At 54.7% G+C, this 11067-nt stretch overlaps 5 protein-coding genes across 5 annotated transcripts; 3 read left to right on the top strand and 2 right to left on the bottom strand.

Annotated features, from left to right (window-relative positions):
* ATEG_09966 (Zn(II)2Cys6 transcription factor domain-containing protein) lies at positions 1–1512 on the bottom strand (the record flags this gene model as incomplete). The annotated part of the gene is made up of 1 exon (XM_001209268.1): positions 1–1512. The coding sequence occupies one exon, from the start codon at positions 1510–1512 to the stop codon at positions 1–3; it is 1512 nt and encodes a 503-aa protein (XP_001209268.1).
* Positions 1513–2801: 1289 nt separating this feature from the next.
* On the top strand, positions 2802–6111 carry ATEG_09965 (3-hydroxy-3-methylglutaryl-coenzyme A reductase; the record flags this gene model as incomplete). The annotated part of the gene is made up of 3 exons (XM_001209267.1): positions 2802–3119; positions 3200–5745; positions 5829–6111. 3 exons carry the CDS (start codon positions 2802–2804, stop codon positions 6109–6111), a joined length of 3147 nt encoding a protein of 1048 aa, XP_001209267.1.
* Positions 6112–6665: 554 nt separating this feature from the next.
* On the top strand, positions 6666–8059 carry ATEG_09964 (serine hydrolase domain-containing protein; the record flags this gene model as incomplete). The annotated part of the gene is made up of 3 exons (XM_001209266.1): positions 6666–6789; positions 6864–7852; positions 7931–8059. The coding sequence occupies 3 exons, from the start codon at positions 6666–6668 to the stop codon at positions 8057–8059; spliced, it is 1242 nt and encodes a 413-aa protein (XP_001209266.1).
* Positions 8060–8438: 379 nt separating this feature from the next.
* On the bottom strand, positions 8439–9691 carry ATEG_09963 (zinc-binding alcohol dehydrogenase family protein; the record flags this gene model as incomplete). Its single annotated transcript, XM_001209265.1, has 3 exons — positions 8439–8858; positions 8937–9048; positions 9132–9691. The coding sequence occupies 3 exons, from the start codon at positions 9689–9691 to the stop codon at positions 8439–8441; spliced, it is 1092 nt and encodes a 363-aa protein (XP_001209265.1).
* A 397-nt stretch (positions 9692–10088) lies between these two features.
* Positions 10089–10859, top strand: ATEG_09962 (uncharacterized protein; the record flags this gene model as incomplete). The annotated part of the gene is made up of 1 exon (XM_001209264.1): positions 10089–10859. The coding sequence occupies one exon, from the start codon at positions 10089–10091 to the stop codon at positions 10857–10859; it is 771 nt and encodes a 256-aa protein (XP_001209264.1).
* Positions 10860–11067: the final 208 nt, after the last annotated feature.

Below are 11067 nucleotides of genomic sequence, written 5' to 3'. Positions count from 1 at the left end.
TCATGGAGGAATATTGTTGAGGTCTCTGAGCATGCCATATTTGTGCTTGCGGGCGAGGGAAAAAATATCCTCATAGCATCGTCGCAGTGCTGCGATGGTTCGACCTCGTGAACCAGCAGACTTTACCTCCTGGGAAGCCCCTTCATCACTCAAGAACATGAACAAAACCCGAGCAGCTGGAGTGGTCGGCTGCTCCTCGCATCTTGCAGAATTGGTTGCCCCTGTCCTGGCTATATCCTCACCTGGTCCCCCGCTCATGCTGATGGAAGCTGCAATGCCCTGGGCGGAGTGTACCCCCAGAGTAATTTCATTCTCACGCAGCAATTGTACCCCAACATGTAACGTAGTGCAAGCCGAGAATAGGGCGTGTGTCAGGGGGTCAACATAGGAGAACAGCTCACCAATAGGGAGGTCCTCGCTAAAGTCGGGTATGGTGTCAACACTGCTATGGCCACTGGTGCTGCTGGTGTCGTCTCTGCTCGGCGACTCAGATCGGCTCCCCTCCCATGGGTTCATATGGCTGTTCTGGGTCCGCCTAATTTGCGACAGGAGCAACTCCGATATCGAGGTCAAAATCCGCACATTCAATATGTAACAGTGTACTGCCGTAAAGAGGTTCTTGGTCCGTAAACATTCGTCTAGCGTGCCTTGATGGCAGTCGGCGTGCGCTTGTTGGCGCAGGACTGTAAGAAGCCGTCGGGACGCGTTGAAAAACATTCCAATGGGATCTAGTGAGAATACATGCAAGTCTGTTAGCCAGTTTGCCCACATGTTGTGTCGGCGCTGTGTTATCCTCTCAGGGAAAGCAGTTGGGGAATGCGGCGACGCACGGGTCCAGATTTCCTGCTTCGGCCATTCTACCGTCACGGCCAGAAGGATTGCTTCCAGTTCCTGCGACACCGCTGACAGGTCATCGAAAAGCTCTCGTTGCGCACTGGCAGCACGAGCAATGTCGCTCGATACCGGTGGCAACGGAGCTTTTTCAACCGTAGACTCGAAGGGCGAAGGTAGATCCGGCAGCGTTGGCTCTAACTGACAGCTGAAGCCTCCATCACATTGGGATAGCCCCCAGCAGTCAGTGTCAATAGCCTCGTCCGTGCCAATCGAGGTCCACGACCAGTCGTAGCTGTCCGGTGGATCAAGGAATTGCCGGGAGGTATTTGAGGAATGCGACTCGGATACGTCTAGCGGCAAGCTCTGTGAGGGCACTGGGGGCGAGGACATGTGCAAGCAGGGATCTGGGTCAGCAGAGACGAGATCCGCTGCCCTGGATGGGCGTAGCTTGCGCTTGGGACATCGCTCACTGTAGACGCACCGAAGTCCAGCCTGCTGGCAACGTTGACAGGGAGCACGGGCAGTAACCTCCTTATTTCCTGTACATTTGATCTTTTGTGCATGACACCGATCACAAGAGCGTCGGAATGCACGGCGGGGTAATATTCCACCGGTGCGTGAACCCTCCACTGGCGAGAGAGTGACCGAGGTCGTGAATGTACCTTGATCTGCAGCCATTGCCCCCCTGTACTGTGCTGTGTCCTGGTTTATGAGCATAAGACATTTGATACATTGCAGGTCTGGCGACCGAAGAACCCGGGCATGGGTACCTCTGTGGCCTTTTAAGGTCCCGACAGTCTGCCTTTTTTTTTAGTTTACATCCAGATGCTACTGCTACCTGGATGATCAACCGATTTTGATAAGCAAAACCCAATGAGACTCGACCCGCTTTGACAGCCCTGCCAGGGGGTGGGGCCGGGAGGGGGTGGGCTCCTTGGCTGAGTGCTTACTCGTCCGGCCGCGGCGCTAAGGCGCGTAAGACGGTTAGTGCAGTCTGTTTCATGAGTCGTGCATGATGCGCCAAGGGTGACAGAATCAAAATTCCTCCTGCCAACCTAGAAATAATGACGGTATGTATTACTCCTTGGATTTGAACACCTAATTTGGTAGGGGCTGAAGAAAGGAACTATTGTTATGTTGCTACGGGGTGACTGAATGTTAGCGCACTACGCTGATTGATTGATTACACAAACAATGTCACCAGGACTCCAGGAGGTAGGTACCTTACCTACCAGAGTACGTACACCCTCCTCCCACTGGATATTTCCAAATTTTCTGAAAAATCCCCTTTGGTAATATCGAAAAGAGCCTACTAGGTACCACTCTATGAGATAGAGATACGGCCACGTGTAATATCTAGCCAATCGAAGGGGGCAGGTCAATAAATTTCAATATTTCATAACCTACAAAATTGGGAGATCTGAAAATTCGTGGCAAAAGGGTGTAATTCCGTGTTCAGATAAAAGTACCTGACCCCGGTAAGGTACCTAGTACCTAACGTACGAAGGACCTCTGACAGTGGAGAAGATTTCCCCAACCCTGGCCTTGTTTAGTGCTTACTCTTCTAGCCAGCGAGCCAAACGGCGTAAGATTGTTTGTGCAGTCGCCTTCATGTACCATTATTGTATCATAGGCATACGCATTAAAATCCCTACCGCCTACCTAGAATAAGTATATTTGTCTCAACATTACCAGGAAGTACCGGAGTCTCATGGACCTCCTAGCATTGGTCGCACCAAGCGAGTTGCCTTGGCTTATTTCCTTCCTTTCCTGAGGCTTGGTTCTCTCTCTCTCTCTTTCTATCTCTCTTCTTTTCCTGTTCTTTAGGGGGTTTTTATTTTATTTTAATTTTTTACTTTATATATTTTTTTTTTAGTCTCTTTGGCCTTTCTGCGAATATCGTACTTGTCCTTTCATCATCCACAAGCACTCACACCCCTCTCCCGCGCACCAAGAGAGTCATCGCAATGGATCCGGTGGTTAAAAAGCCGAGTCCTGGCGGGGTGCAGCATCGAGTGACCAAAGGACTGCGTGCCATTGTGGGACACGCGTGTCGACATCCCATTCACACTCTGCTGGTCACGGCGCTGACCGCGGCAACGACCCATCTTCATGTGCTGGAAGGGACATATCAGGCTGCTCACAGAGGTCTGGCCCCCTGGGCCAAGGAAACCCCCTTGAACGTCCAGTCATTCCTCTGTGGAAGCCGCACTGTTACCCTGGGAGAGGCTAGCGCATGGAGATGGCAGATAGACGACCGACCTAAGGTGTCGGAGGATGGCCAGGTATGATAGATCTCCTGTGCTCCATTGGTCCGAGAAATTCTGCGTGCTGACCGGACCGTCCCTGTGCTACTCTCAATTAGTCTGACTTTCACTGGGCTCTTGTCACCCTCGATCTACCGGGTGCGTCTGTCGACGCCAGTATCCCCTTCCTATCAAACACACTCTCAGAGTTCCTCGGTGCGGAACAGATCACGCCCACCCCCGATTCATCCCCCTCGCCCGATCATTCCGCGTTGACGTTTCGAGTTCCCTACTCCCAACTAGATGGCTTTCTACAGGCTGTCGAAATTATACCCTCGGAAAAAGAGGATGATAGTTGGAGACTGAGGTCTCCTCGCGAAGAAGGAAGTCCCACCTCACTGGGACACTGGGTCGGAAGCTCATGGCTCTCATTCCTTCATCGTGTCAAGCATGCGGAGACAGTCGACTTGGTGATCATAGGGCTCAGTTACCTAGCCATGAACATGACCGTGGTCTCTCTCTTTCGGGTGATGCGCCAACTCGGCTCGCGCTTCTGGTTGGCAACCTCGGTCCTGCTGTCTGGTGCCTTTGCTTTTGTGCTCGGGCTTGGAATCACGACTACATGCGACGTGCCTGTCGACATGCTTCTTCTTTTCGAAGGAATCCCGTACCTCGTTTTGACAGTGGGCTTTGAGAAGCCGATCCAACTAACCCGTGCTGTTCTCTGCGTGTCGGAAGAACTGCGGGGCGGGTGGCAGCGGCCAGTTCCCAATGGTGCCAGCAGTGATGATAGCCGGCAAAGCCAATTGATTCCTAACATCATCCAACTCGCTGTTGATCGAGAGGGCTGGTATATTGTGCGATCTTACCTCCTGGAAATCGGCGCGTTGGCATTAGGGGCGGTCCTTCGGCCAAATGATAGTCTTGGCCATTTTTGCTTCCTGGCGGCATGGACACTCCTGATTGATGCCATTCTACTTTTTACCTTCTATGCCACCATTCTTTGCGTGAAATTAGAGATCACGCGAATCCGGAGCCCGGGAGGGCTTGGTCAAGTTAATGCCAAGCATCCTTCGGGGATTTTTGGGCACAAGGTCAAGTCGACAAACATCACCTGGTGGAAGCTATTGACGGTGGGCGGCTTTGTTCTATGTCACTTCCTCCAATTGTCGCCCTTCTTCTATCGGGTCATGGGAGAATATATGGCTAATGGTACTCTGCCCCCTACTGCTGTCAGTCCTTTTAAAGAAGCGGCCAACGGACTCAACGAGATCTACCTAACGGCGCGCGTCGAGGGATTTGAGACGCGCGTAACCGTTCTGCCGCCACTGCAGTACGCCTTGGAATCAGCTGGGTTCAATATATCAGCCACTAAACGTTCTACATTTGACGGTGTGCTCGATGGATTGGAAAGCCCGCTGGGTCGACTATGTCTCATGGGCGCATTGGTCGTTAGCCTGGTCCTCAATAACCACCTGATCCACGCTGCTCGCTGGCATGCTTGGCCCCAAGCGAGAGAGTCCGCCGTCCCTGATGGCTCCTCCTTGTCGGTGCCATGCTCTGCCACTGCCCCTGAAGTCTGTACCCGCCCCCCAGAAGAAACAGAGGCCCTCCTCAAATCGAACCAAGCAGAATCTCTGACGGACGACGAGCTGGTGGAACTGTGTCTCCGGGGTAAGATCGCGGGGTACAGTTTAGAGAAGACTCTGGAGCGCATTGCAGCGGGATCATCCTGCTCGGTGACCCGGCTGGACGCATTTACGCGTGCCGTGCGGATTCGCCGTGCCGCTGTGTCGAAAACGCCCTCCACTCAGAACCTCTGCAGCGGCCTGGCGGAGTCATTGCTCCCTTATCGCGACTATAACTACGAGCTTGTGCATGGCGCCTGCTGTGAGAACGTGGTCGGGTACCTGCCTCTGCCCCTGGGAGTGGCCGGACCCATGGTGATCGATGGACAGGCGTTGTTCATTCCCATGGCCACGACGGAGGGCGTGCTCGTTGCGAGCGCCAGTCGAGGATGCAAAGCGATCAATGCTGGCGGCGGTGCCACTACCATGCTCAAAGGTGATGGTATGACGCGTGGTCCCTGTCTGCGGTTCCCCTCGGCCCAACGTGCAGCTGAAGCCCAGCGCTGGGTTGAGTCTCCTCTCGGGCACGAGGTTCTGGCGGCCGCCTTCAACGCGACCAGCCGGTTTGCGCGGCTCCAAACCCTGACGGTGGCCCAGGCGGGCATTTATCTCTACATCCGGTTCCGCACCACCACAGGCGACGCGATGGGCATGAATATGATTTCGAAGGGTGTTGAAAAAGCCCTGGAGGCAATGGCCGCCGAGGGTGGATTTCCCGACATGCATACCGTTACCTTATCGGGCAATTTCTGCTCCGACAAGAAATCTGCCGCCATTAACTGGATCGGCGGTCGCGGCAAGTCCGTCATCGCCGAAGCCACGATCCCCGCGGAGACTGTCCGACAGGTCCTAAAGACCGACGTTGATGCGCTGGTCGAGCTCAATACGGCCAAGAACCTGGTCGGGAGTGCCATGGCGGGCAGCCTGGGCGGCTTCAACGCCCATGCCTCCAACCTCGTCCAGGCGGTGTTTTTGGCCACTGGCCAGGACCCTGCGCAGAATGTGGAGAGCAGCAGTTGCATTACGACCATGAAAAAGTAGGTATCTTCTCTACGTTTTGATTTTCTTCTCCCGGGTATATATATTCACGTGGGTGTGTTTGCTAACGGTGGGTTTCTAGCATCGATGGAAACCTGCACATCGCTGTCTCGATGCCCTCGATGGAGGTCGGGACGATTGGCGGAGGCACCATTCTTGAGGCCCAGGGGGCCATGTTGGACTTGCTAGGTGTCCGGGGCGCACATGCCACCGAGCCTGGCGCCAATGCGCGCCGCTTGGCCCGCATTGTCGCCGCGGCCGTGCTGGCTGGCGAGTTAAGTACCTGCGCGGCTCTTGCGGCGGGTCACTTGGTCAATGCCCATATGCAACACAATCGCAGTGCGGGTGCCACAGTCAAGAAATGAAGGGATCGCTGTGATTGATTCTCGGGGCAGCTTGAACGGACGCTATCTCCGGTACAGAGTACGGAGCAATTAGAACAACGGTATATCTGGTAATCTTAGAACATGCGGGAGACATCCATTTCGTGCAAATCGAATATAAAAATACCTACGTAGAAAAGTACCTGCCATGTCATGTAACTTTGCTAGGTAAGGTAGTACCATGGACCTGTACGTAAGATACCTTACAGCTGGAGGGTACTGGTACCTAGGTACCTACCTTACCTACCTTAGTGATGTAGCTTTCACAATACCGAGTATAAGACAATACCGTTCTTAGCGGCGCATAACACCGAAAGTCGCCGAGTCGGTCTTATTCGGGGACCGGCCTGATGCAACGATCCGCCGGCCCGATCCGATGCGATGATCGCCCTTAGATAGGTAATATCCGATTCTATAGCCCCAGCCGCAGACAAAATAAGCGCCCGATTTTCTTTCTTTGTTTTGGTTTTATTTTTATTCCCTTATTTCAGCTATTATTTATTAGTAAAAAGGGAAAAAAAATAAAACAATTCAGAATGGGATCCATCATTGATGCTGCTGCGGCAGCGGATCCGGTTGTTCTGATGGAAACCGCCTTCCGCAAGGCCGTGAAATCCAGGCAGATCCCCGGGGCGGTCATCATGGCTCGAGATTGCAGTGGTGAGAGACCCCAATCAGACCCCTTTGCGACAATTACAAGCACACCGAGACGAATGACAGCGGGACATACCTAGGCAATCTAAATTATACGCGCTGCTTCGGGGCTCGGACAGTGCGACGGGACGAGTGCAATCAGCTGCCGCCGCTACAGGTCGACACCCCCTGCCGGCTCGCCAGTGCGACTAAGCTGCTGACCACGATCATGGCCCTACAATGCATGGAGCGCGGTCTCGTGGACTTGGATGAGACGGTGGATCGGCTGCTTCCGGATTTGAGTGCGATGCCCGTGCTGGAGGGTTTTGACGACGCGGGAAATGCAAGATTGCGAGAGCGTCGGGGGAAGATCACGCTGCGGCACCTGCTGACGCATACATCGGGACTGTCGTATGTCTTCCTCCATCCGTTGCTCCGGGAATACATGGCCCAGGGCCACCTCCAGTCGGCAGAAAAGTTTGGCATCCAGAGTCGCCTGGCGCCGCCGGCCGTCAACGACCCTGGGGCGGAGTGGATCTACGGCGCCAACCTGGACTGGGCGGGTAAGCTCGTCGAGCGGGCCACCGGCCTCGACCTGGAGCAGTACCTGCAGGAGAATATCTGTGCGCCGCTGGGCATCACCGACATGACCTTTAAGCTGCAGCAACGGCCGGATATGCTTGCGCGCCGGGCCGACCAAACCCACCGCAACTCGGCGGATGGGCGCCTGCGCTACGACGACTCGGTCTACTTCCGGGCCGATGGCGAGGAGTGCTTCGGCGGCCAGGGGGTGTTCTCGGGGCCTGGGTCCTATATGAAGGTGCTCCACTCGCTGTTGAAGCGAGACGGGCTCCTGCTGCAGCCACAGACCGTGGACATGATGTTTCAGCCTGCCCTCGAGCCGCGACTCGAAGAGCAGATGAACCAGCACATGGACGCCAGCCCGCACATCAACTACGGTGGGCCGATGCCCATGGTCCTTCGTCGCAGCTTTGGGCTGGGGGGGATCATCGCCTTGGAGGATCTGGACGGCGAGGACTGGCGCCGAAAAGGTTCCTTGACCTTTGGGGGTGGTCCAAACATTGTGTGGGTAAGCTCGGTTCCTAGATTCCTTTGGTTTATGTCACCTTCAATGTTGATCCAGCCTACTAAGTGATATTGTAAATAGCAAATCGACCCCAAGGCCGGCCTGTGCACCCTTGCGTTCTTCCAACTGGAACCCTGGAATGACCCGGTCTGTCGTGATCTGACACGCACATTCGAACATGCCATCTATGCGCAGTACCAGCAGGGATAATCCGCATAGCAGCCATGCCGGGGATGATATGGGCTATTCGTATTTCGATTATTTAGTTCTGTAGAAGACAATGAGCTTGCTAATATATATATATATCTATATATATAGTGATAGTTATAGGTATATGACATGAATGTTTTTTTTTCTTGAGCTATGATATACGGGAAACATGGATCTTCCCAGAGAGCAACTAGTTTATATCAGTTCATAAAGAGTTGTCTGAGTATGTATTCAGTGCATTCTTGAACCCCCATCCTGTGTATCACTCGTGATTTATCCCAATCTACGCAGCAATATCCCATGTACGTTTTAGCGTCTAGGGATTGGTTGATAGAAAATTGGAGCTTTCTTGCTCCCTCGACGTAACGCGCAATCCAGTTTACGGCCCCTCCAGCCGAACCACGAGTTTTTCCCCCGACAGCTCTCCCTTCCGGACGAGCTCCATGCCTTGCTTAATCTGATCGAAGCCGCCCTGCACCACGCGCAGCGGATGATGGGCGAGGCGTCCATCTTCGACGAGCTGTCCCGCGATGCGCCACAGATCCTCGCCGAACTGCCGCTCTTCCTCACTGCCGGGACGCCCATAGGGGGCGGGCCAGGTGGATCCCTCGCCAAAGATGGTCGGCCCCAGGGTCCAGTCGGTCGTGACCATCTTACGCGTGGCCGCGTGTTCAGGGAACGGGTTCAGGGAGACGTAGTGGCCCCCCGCGCGGCCGATGGCTGCGAAGCAGAACGTGGTGGACTCGACGTTGGTGATACAGTCGAGGGAATAGCGGAGATTGTTCTTGGTGTAGGTACGCTAAAAGAGTGTCAATAGTCTGTTCTGTAAGGAAAAAGTGGACTGGGAGGGGTGGAGGGGTGGCGGGGGTTCACAGACAATCGTCTGCGCGAGATTCGGGGCCCGATAGTCAAAGACCTCCTCTGCGCCGCGCGACTTGGCCAGGTCGAAATTGTGGGGGGAGCATGTTGCAATTGGAATGTATCCGGACCTGCCAGCGGATCTTAGTATACCCATCGCTTGTATCGCCCACGACCAACGGACAGAAAAGACTCGTGACAAGGGAAGCATTACAGGCGTAGCATTTGCATAGTGACAGTGGCAGTGGCCGTACTGCCCCCATAGACCAACACATACACCGGCTTGGAGTGGGCCGGTGGCTGGTCTGCCGAAGGCGATGGCAAGGGCAGCCCAAGCAACTTCATGGCCAACCCAGCGGTACTGATGCCCGCAGGTAGCGCGGCAGCCTGCTCGAACGACAAGCCTTTGGGGATCTTGGCCCAAACACGGCCTCGCGTGACCGTGTACTGCGAGAATGCCCCCTGATCCGGAGTGCGTGGGCACATCTCGTTCTGTGCCCCGTAGACCCGGTCACCCACTTGGATATGAGTCACGTCCGAACCCACTGCGACGACCGTGCCGGCATAGTCCGTTCCGAGAAACGCCCAGGGCGTGGCAAACTGTCCGCGCATCTTCGTGTCACTGGGATTGATCGCCACGGCCTCGACGCGGACGTATACCTGGTCGCGGGGCAGAATGGGGCAGGGAGCGGCATTCCAGACGGTGACTTCATCATGGTCATTCACCGTCAGCGCCGTTTGCTGCGGTGGTGGAATGAATGGCTGATCGCCCATGGCAGTCTGTCACGGTCGTCTTCTCTGGTTACCTGTTGACTGACGTATCTGGTACCCTGCGGCCTACATATGCGGAAAGACATAGACAGAAAGACGGACGATCCTTGGATTAGGGCTTCGGGATCACCTGCAGACCCGTTCGGGTTTGTGCGGCGTTATTCGGCGCTGGCATCCAAAGCCCGATATCGAGGGGATGAAGCGGAAGTTCCGAACAAACTGCTGTTCCTATGGATGTAATCGGCATCGCTGGCTTGTCCCGTCCACCTGAAGTGGACGCAGAATGTTGGACAGGATATCCCGTTGCAATAATAGCGGTTCATCGCTGGTGAACGTGTAAGCTCGACACTCCCTCATCCCCGTCTTGCACCCAGGATATAGTCCCATTGTACCATCCTCCATGCGCTACCAAGCATCTCCAGCACTGGCGAAGGCGCCCCGAGCGCTTCTTTGCATCCATGGGGCTGGCTGCTCTCCCGCCATCTTCCGCGTGCAATTGTCTAAGCTCCGGGCTGCGCTGCGCGAAGACTTTGAATTCGTCTACGTGACAGCCCCGTTCCCTTCCTCTGCAGGGCCTGGGATTCTCCCCGTCTTCGCCGACCTGGGGCCATATTACTCATGGTTTGAAAGCAGCAGCGGCAACAATAATAATGGGCCCTCCGTGGGCGAACGCCTCGCCGCCGTCCACGACCCCATCCGCCGCACCATTGTCGACTGGCAGACTCAACACCCCCACATCCCTATCGTGGGTGCTATCGGTTTCTCCGAAGGTGCCCTGGTGACGACCTTGCTCCTCTGGCAGCAGCAGATGGGTCGCCTGCCCTGGTTGCCCCGGATGAGTGTCGCGATGTTGATCTGCCCCTGGTATCAAGACGAGGCAAGCCAGTATATGAGGAACGAAGTGATGGAGAACCATGACGACGACCACGACAGCAAAGATACCGAGTGGCAGGAGGAACTGGTCATTCGGATACCGACATTACATCTGCAGGGTCGCGATGATTTTGCGCTCGCAGGATCGAAGATGCTGGTGGCGCGCCATTTCTCCCCCCGAGAGGCGCAGGTATTGGAGTTTGCTGGGCAGCATCAGTTTCCCAATCGACCGCGCGACGTGTTGGAGGTTATTAATCGTTTTCGTAAGCTGTGTGTGACGGTCCAGACATTGGAGTAGATGTATATTTTTAGTCTCTCCGAATATATGGTGTCTCATTAGAGTGATATATTTATGTTGTTCTGGACGTCTTCTCCTCGTGTACGGCGCAAAACAGTAAATAATTGTGGCATTCTCCCCTCTTCGTTCGACTCACCATATTTATATATACTATATAATTATAGATCCACCCGCAGAAGCAAAGCTCTATCTACATCGTCCCTGCTGC

The sequence above is a fragment of the Aspergillus terreus genome, genomic scaffold (genome assembly GCF_000149615.1).
Source record: "Aspergillus terreus NIH2624 scaffold_16 genomic scaffold, whole genome shotgun sequence".
Classification (NCBI taxonomy): Eukaryota; Fungi; Ascomycota; class Eurotiomycetes; order Eurotiales; family Aspergillaceae; genus Aspergillus; species Aspergillus terreus.
This window is presented reverse-complemented; position numbering and strand designations above follow the sequence as displayed.